General features: G+C 41.2%; 1 protein-coding gene across 1 annotated transcript; it reads right to left on the bottom strand.

The window, feature by feature from the left end:
• Positions 1 to 2,086: 2,086 nt before the first annotated feature.
• LOC137837500 (sucrose transport protein SUC8-like) lies at positions 2,087 to 4,298 on the bottom strand. The gene is made up of 4 exons (XM_068646506.1): positions 2,978 to 4,298; positions 2,737 to 2,800; positions 2,601 to 2,644; positions 2,087 to 2,485 (listed from the first exon to the last, which is right to left on the bottom strand). Exons 1-4 carry the CDS (start codon positions 4,175 to 4,177, stop codon positions 2,303 to 2,305), a joined length of 1,491 nt encoding a protein of 496 aa, XP_068502607.1. The 5' UTR covers positions 4,178 to 4,298; the 3' UTR covers positions 2,087 to 2,302.
• Positions 4,299 to 7,882: the final 3,584 nt, after the last annotated feature.

The raw sequence follows: 7,882 nt of genomic DNA, 5'->3' as shown, positions 1-7,882 counted from the left end.
CCTCTCCTTGGGTTGGCCGAACCTCCCTAGCTTCATACACATCATGCACCTCCAAGATCACCATCACTCTTAGGAGGATCTTGCTCACACACCTCCATAGCTTCCGCACCCTTTTTCTACATGATTCAAGAAGAACTTCATGAAAATGCCATCATTTTATCTAAGAGGGCGACTTTACCTCATAGTCGCCTTTTTACACGAAGCGCTTTGTTGTAAGAAGTCGACTTTATACCTCATAACCACCTTTTTAGAGTATTTTTATTACCCTAATTCATAGCGCATTGTTACGCTTTCATACTTCATTGTCTTGTGGTGCTTCGTTTTCCTCTTCTTCTACTCTATGCTTCTTCTTTATCTCGAGTCATTGTCATCTTCGAGTCATTGTGTAAGTTTCTTTCGAGCTCTCTACTTCTTCTTCACCATTGCTTTTTGTTTTTTTTTTTTGTTTCTCTTATTTATTTCTTTTCTTCCATTGTTGTGAAGGTTCTTCACCATTCCTACTGTTTCATTGCCTTACACGCTGTTCTTTGGGTTTTCATTGTTCCTCCATTCGGTTCTTCGTCGCTGTCGTTGCTGTCACTCTTCACCACCACTGTTACCTCTTCATAGACTTCTATTCTAACCTAACAACTAACATAATATAAATTAATAATAATGCATATATTATATATACATCTTATAGGGAGGTGTAAAAGAGCGACTAGCCTCTTTGTTTGAATCTAAGAAGACGGCTAAATAGCCACATTCTTTGCTTTGACACATAAGACTACACGTTGATCAATAACAGCTAAAAAGCCGCCGTTTTACAGTTAAAATAGTTGCCGTTTTTAACATTTCATCCACCAGTGAAAGAGAACCGTGAGGAGATGCTAAAAACACACATTAGAGAAAAGCAGAAAACGCAGAGGATCCTTAATGCTCTTTCACGAAAGGAAATCAGAGCCAGAAAATCACAGGAGAGCGGGAATTGAAATCAAAATAGAATGCTTAAGAACATGAAGTTAGAAAAATTAAGGGAAAAGAGAAGTGTGTGATTTTGTGAGAAGGCGAACTAACCTGATTGTTGCACGCGAAGTAGAAAAGTGAGCGAGAAGATGTTGTTGCCCTGGGAGTAGAAAAATGTGAGGAGTTGAATAGTCTTTAGCTATCAGAAATTGAAATATATAAGAATATGAAAACACAACACTTACAAATAAGAATTTGAATAATGTGGGATGATATAGTTACTACAACTTGAAAAATTTCTTATATATATAATTTATAATAATTACAAATTCTTATATAGTTTACAGTGAAGAAAAGAAAAAAAAATGCAAAAAGAGATTAAAAATTGAGAAGAAAAAATTAACATGGATGAAAAATTAGTTTATAAATTTATAAAATTTAGTTATGAATAATTGTCTAAATCTAAATAATACTGATACAAAAATTTAAAAATTTAAATATCTAATAATATATTAATAATTATTTTTTTATTAATAAAAAATAGTCTCTAAAAAAAAATCAATTTTATTTTTATTTTTTAATTAAAAAACTTATGTTTTAGTGATATTTAAAAAAAATGATATTATATATTAGTTTAAATTTATTTATATGACATTTATTTATAAATGTAACAATAGCGTGTCTATTTTATTTATAATAACATTTTAAATTATGTATTATAACATTATTTAAATAAATGTAACTCTAATGTTACTAAAAATAGAAATTCGTGTTAATGTCCTCTAACCTTTCTTTGGATTTTTTTTTTATAAAATGTTTAAACTCCCTATGTTATACTTTTGTTTAGGCTGTTTGAGAGTTTTCCTGTATTTATTTGCATTGATTTGACCCAGTTCTTTATGTTTACTATTTTTTTCATTTATGTTCAATGTGATGAAACATTATTAATGAAATCTGTGCGAGTTCTTTAACGTATAAACATTTTTTTTTTAATTATTGGCGGGTTTTTGAAATATTATTACAACTTAATTTTGAAATGAAAATTAACGGCTGCTTGAGATGATCCAGTTTTTTTTCTAACAAATTAGGAGACTAAGTGTGAAAGCACTAAAGTAAAGAAAAAGGAAAAGAATACGCGGAATTAAGATAATTTCACTTTTCATATATTTGAATTCATAGCAATAACAATAACAAATATATATTTTTTATCGATTGAACTTGTTCCTGATAAAATTCCGTGTAAAATTGTTGAAGCTATGGAAAGTTTCCAAGGATCTGAATAGCGAAATTCGCACCATCTTGAAATCTTAAGGCTCCTTTTTCCTCCTATCTCAGGCACGAGGAGCATTCCTAGCCATTAATGAAAACTCCCCATGGAGAGGCTGGAAATCTTGGCTTCATCCTCTTTCTTGGGGGACGGAAGTAGAATAACTGCAAGTATGGCACTTATGGCGGCAGCCCCCGCGCCCAACACAAAAGCCGGCAAGTTGCCACCGCCGAACCAATCATCCCATGGTCCACTAATTGCTGATACAATCATCTGTGCAAACCAAATATATAACTCTCATTAGAATTCGTTGGTCCAAGGAAGTTGAGAGAGAGAGAGAGAGAGATTTTATGTTGCTGATAAAGAAATGAAGTAAACGGATTCTAACCTGAGGAATCACAATTGCAACATTGAGAAGACCCAAAGATAAACCTGAAAGTTTTGAAGCAAACAAAAAGTTAAACATTTTGATGGGCTTAAACATTCAATCACCCTTTCCAAATGCTAACTATTTATATATTTACCTTGTCCTGCTCCTGAGGTGCTGGAGTAGATAGACGCTAGAGCAAAGGGAACACTATACGTAATCTGGATACGCACAAGTATTAGTTTACAGCAAGATAAACAATGGTTGTAATTCGATACAAATTAAAAGTATTTTCAGATCTTTTTGAAAATCCTTCTGACTTTTATGAAATGAAGTGGTGATGGATGGAAACCCTGATGTACTGTTGCATGAATGGTGAGAAAAGATAGAAAGCTTACCGCAAGAGGAATACCAAGGACGGAGAAGAATGCCATGGCTCCACCTTTGACTTCCATGCTTGGGTTTCCAATGAGAGCAGGGTTAAGTGCTCGTTGCTGCTCAGCGACTTTTGTGATGAGCACGGTGAGTGCCATGCAAGCTGCAAGAATAACATTAACAATTGCCCACAACCACTTCACTCCCCCAACCAAGCGACCCAAAGGTTCAACAGCCAAAGACATCACAGCCAACACCACTGAATTCAACATGAGCCCCAAAGAACCTGCATGCACACCAGCATCATAAGCCTTCTGCCCAACATCACCGCCATACACCTCACGACCCATCCAGTCAGTGTCGAACAAAACATAAGGGAACCACGCAATCCAGTTAATAGCAGTCACCAACATCAACATCCACATTGGCCTCTGGAGTCCCTTGAATGCAACGCAACACTCTCCCAAGAAGCACGAAACTTGAGTCTTCCCTTCCTCCTCAGCCTCCTTCTCCGGATTTGACGGTATATACTGAGGGTCGTTCACGCAAGTGAGAACGATAATGCACAAAGCAAGAAGAAGGACGATGGAGAAGAAGAAGCAACTCTTTAAGTTTGCGCAGAAGACGTTGCATGCCTCGGTTTCTGTGAAAGGGAAGATCTTATGGAGACCGTCGTAGGATCCTGCGGCATAGCCCAAGACGTTGCCGACAGCCATGAAAAACGAGAAGAACGAGTTAGCGGTTCTCGTCTTTTTCTGGTCGCCGGCAGCCAAGTCACCAAGGAAGGCGCGGCATGGACCCTGGAGCATGTTGTTGGCAACATCTAAGATCCAGAAGCCGACGACGAAGATGGCAACGGCACGTGGACGGGTTTTCTGGGTGATGTCATCGCCAGCCAGCTGTCCTATATCGGCAGCGTAGCCAATTAGGATGATGGCGATGGCGACGGCGAGGGCGCCGGCGAGGATAAAGGGACGGCGGCGGCCGAAAGCAGACTGGCATCGGTCACTGCTATAGCCTACAATGGGCTGAACTAAGAGACCGGAGATGGGGCCACAGAGCCAGATGAAAGAGGCCCAGGCGTGAGGAACTCCTAGGGTTTGTACGTATGGCGTTAGAAGGGAGAGTTGCAGGGCCCATCCAAATTGGATACCGGCGGCAATGGATGACACCGCCACCATTTTTCGGAGAGGGCTAGATTCAGGTTTTGGTTGCTCCTCCATTATTACTATTTTTATTAGGGAGGTCTAAAGCCCAAAGAGAGACGTGCAATGTGCTTTACGCGCTGTTGCTGTCTCTCCGTGGTGACCTCAAGAGGAGACTTTGGTGCTTGTGCTGTTGTTTAGAAGTGAGACATTGGGAAGTTTATATAGAACAACAAGGGGGGTAACGTAGGTATGAATGGCTCTAAGTCTAGCATGATTGTAGGAGTAACTCGTAGTGATTAGTAACGGATGACAACGTTATCCATTTTTATGCTAAGTTTGTTGTTCTTGGTGTTTTTTAGAAAACCTAGTTGGTAATGGGTGGCAATGCTTATGCCATTTGTGATGTTCAGTTCTTCATTTCTCAACCCAATTCTAACTGTGATATCGATTCCCCCAAAGAATAGTTCCTTTGACTAAATATAATCTCCCTGGATGGCAGTTAAAAGTTTGGATAACAATAAAAAAAATGGCTTGAAACATAATATTAATGTATATTGTCATATTATTGATATAAGGTGAGCTTTTATTTGATATATAGATGCTTTGAAAATATAATTTTTAAACTTTTATTTTTTATAATAAAATGTAAAGTGAGATAAACTCGATTGTAGCATTAATAACGGTTGTAGGTGTGCGATTTTGTTTTATGGGGCTGGTGATTATTAGTATTGTTTCAAAGTGTAACGAACTGTGAAATTTATATAGTATCTTCGTCTTGACTGAAGATTATTAAAATAAATAAGAGTTTCTCAAAATCAGAAGAGCCTAAAACTATGTTTTAATGTTGGTTGTTATAATTTTTCTGTACTTTCAAAATTAAAAATTACCGATTTTGTTAGCAAGTATTATATATATGATACTTATTAGTGTGTGTTGAACAAAAGTTAAATGATATTTTGAAGTAATTACATGCTGTGATATAATGTCCTTATATATTACCTTAAAAAAATCGAAGATATGTAAATCTAAAATGAGTGAATTTTAATTTTAGTTATAATTTTGTTTTTGTTTTTTTATCATTCTAAAGATTAAGAATTTTTAGACCTAATATTGCATTGTATTGAGAAATTGAGAAGATTACCAATTAAAAAGATTCTTCAACACTTAAGTCAATCAGAGTTAAAAAAATTATACAATATAAGAGTATAAAAGTAAATAAGAGAATTGAGTGAGTACTTCATGATCCTGCCGGTTGACTTAGAGCGAAAGCATTGCCTCGTCACGATCTTCCTCACCAGCTTGACTCCACGTGCCCTCCAAGCCCACACCACAGATAGCTTCTCTGAGAACCTGAAAAACACACAGTGGCGCCTCTGCGGCCGGTGGCGCTCCGACGCTCAAGTCAGTGACAAGAACACCCAAGAAACTGAGAGAAAATATGCTCTGTAGGACCGTACTGAAAGCACACAACCCTAGCAGAATGAGCCGTAATGAAAACGTACCTCTGCAAATTCTGTTAAGGTTACCTTTATAGCTAGGTTTCTTCTCTCTCCAGGCCGTTATGCTTTTGGACACGTGGCTTGCATCCAGCCCTCCACGTGTCGCCATCTGGGCTGGGATAGCAGGTAACGCCCAGCCCTACACGTGTCATCATCTGAGCCAAGGCAACTCGAGCGTCATTTCCCTATTGCACCCAACCCTACACGTGTCATCATCTGGGTTGGAGTAACTGGTAACATCCAACCCTACACGTGTCGTCATTTGGACTGGGGCAACTTGAACGTCATTCATGTGTAGTAACCAGTCGCACGGCTAAGTCCTCTACTCGGGGAGCAAACTAGAACGCAATATGCTTTGGAACACCACCTGACGAGGCGAGTACCGGGTGCAACAAAGTGCACCATCTCTATGACATCGCTTGTCGTTAGTGGCACCTTCCATATTGCTACGCCATGCATGTTCTAGCTGGGGGAACCTTGCCACCAGCAAGCGTCCGCTCTGGGAATCCTGTCGCTAATGGGCAAGCTGTTCCCTTCAACCTACTCGACCTCCATGCCCCATGCTAGCGCAACAATCATCTTATCGGACTTACACGCTTGGACTTACTCTTCTGAGCTCCCAGCAGGCTTAACTAAGTCTGTTGGGAAATCCGGCGATGTGCTTCTTGCGGCGATGTGAGGCCACCCGTTCGTCCATTGTCTAACACGTCGATGTCATACAATCTCGGCGACAACCGATCATGTACGTTGTAGCACGCCGCTTCCACGAGCGGCGACTATACTAGCTTCTGAACCACTCGCCTTTCTCTAGTCCACGTGTTCTGCTAAACACGCCTCACGTAGTCACGTGCTAGACACGTCGTCATACCCGATGACCTGGTCGGTACACAAGCCCCCAGTCTCGAGCTGCGACCTGTTCAGCAAGAAGACTAAAAAGGAATTAAATCCGACGGTCTACGTGGCTTTGCGCGTTGGCGTTCGTACTATTCATTGACTTGACACCTCACCAACTCCTTCGATCATTCGACACGTGGACTTATCAACGGCCATTATTCATTGCCGTTTGCGCTTCTCGCAACGTTCGAAACTCTTCTAAACTCTTAAACACTTCGTGCCATTTCACTGTTTCATTATCTTCTACCTCTCTTCAAACTCCCGAAACGCTCCAGCGAACGCTTCGATTCCCCCAACCACCATCTTTCTGAATACTCTTCCGATTGTCTAAAGGTAACTTTTTTATCACTTCCACTGATATTTGCTGCATTTTAATCAGTTTGCATCATCCATTAACTGTCTGGAGCATACGTTGTGGGATGTTTTCTCTGTTTTTGCTTTTTCTTTTCTGCGTTTAGGGTTTCTGAACCCTTCATCTGCAAGCCCCCCTTGTTCTTCTATCTCCTTCTCCTCTGTTGAGTCTCTCTGCTTACAAACTCTCATCTCTTCCCCTTTTTCATCTTCTTGCAGTTTCTCCGATGGTTCGCCCCAAAGTTACACCGAACCCTCCTCCATCTCCTCACGACCCTTCGACGAAAACTCGTAGGGCAAACCCTTCCTCTTCCCGCGACCCCCCAAGGGATCGTAACGTCCCTTCAACCCGAGTCGCGAGACCCGCGTCCTCTAGACCTAGCCAACCACAACCAAATCCACCACAGCCCAGCGCAATGGTGAGGCCTCTTCCAGATTATAAGCGTCTATACCCGTGGGCCTCTGCAACTTTGCTGGGTGAGACTTCAACCGTCAACTCCGACCTTGACATCCTTCGCCTCAAGAAGGGTGACAGGGAAAACCTCTCTTTCAGTAAAGAGCATGACGACAAAATGGTCGTGCGGCCTTGTCCTCCCGGTGAGCCAATCTGCACCAATGATCAGGGGAGCGACGAGACCCCCTTCTGCTTCATATACACAACCATGTTCAAGAAGGTCAAACTCCGATTTCCCTTCACGCGCTTCGAGAGGAAGCTTCTGACCGAGCTCGACATTGCCCCCGCCCAGCTCCAACAGCTGGGCGTTCGTGCGAGCTTACCAGATTCTCTGCGCCCACTTGGGATTCCCGGCCTCCGTCGATGTATTCTTGTACTTGTTCGAGGCGAAGAACCCGGGTGATCGCCAATGGGTCAGCCTCAACGGGGTTGCTGGGAGGTCTATCCTCTCCATTTTCCAGCAATCCTATAAGGATTGGAAGGGAAAGTTCGTGCGTTTGTGTTGCAACGATCAAGACCCTGCCCTTCTCGACGGATTTCCCTTGTACTGGGTGAACAAGGGAAAGAAAGACTCAAGCTTCA

The sequence above is a fragment of the Phaseolus vulgaris genome, chromosome 4, assembly GCF_000499845.2.
Source record: "Phaseolus vulgaris cultivar G19833 chromosome 4, P. vulgaris v2.0, whole genome shotgun sequence".
Classification (NCBI taxonomy): Eukaryota; Viridiplantae; Streptophyta; class Magnoliopsida; order Fabales; family Fabaceae; genus Phaseolus; species Phaseolus vulgaris.
The sequence above is the reverse complement of the archived record's forward strand: the minus strand, read 5'-3'. Positions and strand labels throughout refer to the sequence as shown.

Excerpts from the sequence above, each read along its gene's own strand:
- LOC137837500 (XM_068646506.1), bottom strand. The coding sequence starts at position 4,177 with ATGGAGGAGCAACCAAAACCTGAATCTAGCCCTCTCCGAAAAATGGTG. Across the intron at positions 2,645-2,736 it reads CACCTCAGGAGCAGGACAAG|GTTTATCTTTGGGTCTTCTC; the intron begins GTAAATATATAA and ends CAAAACTTTCAG. Across the intron at positions 2,486-2,600 it reads TTGCAATTGTGATTCCTCAG|ATGATTGTATCAGCAATTAG; the intron begins GTTAGAATCCGT and ends TGGTTTGCACAG.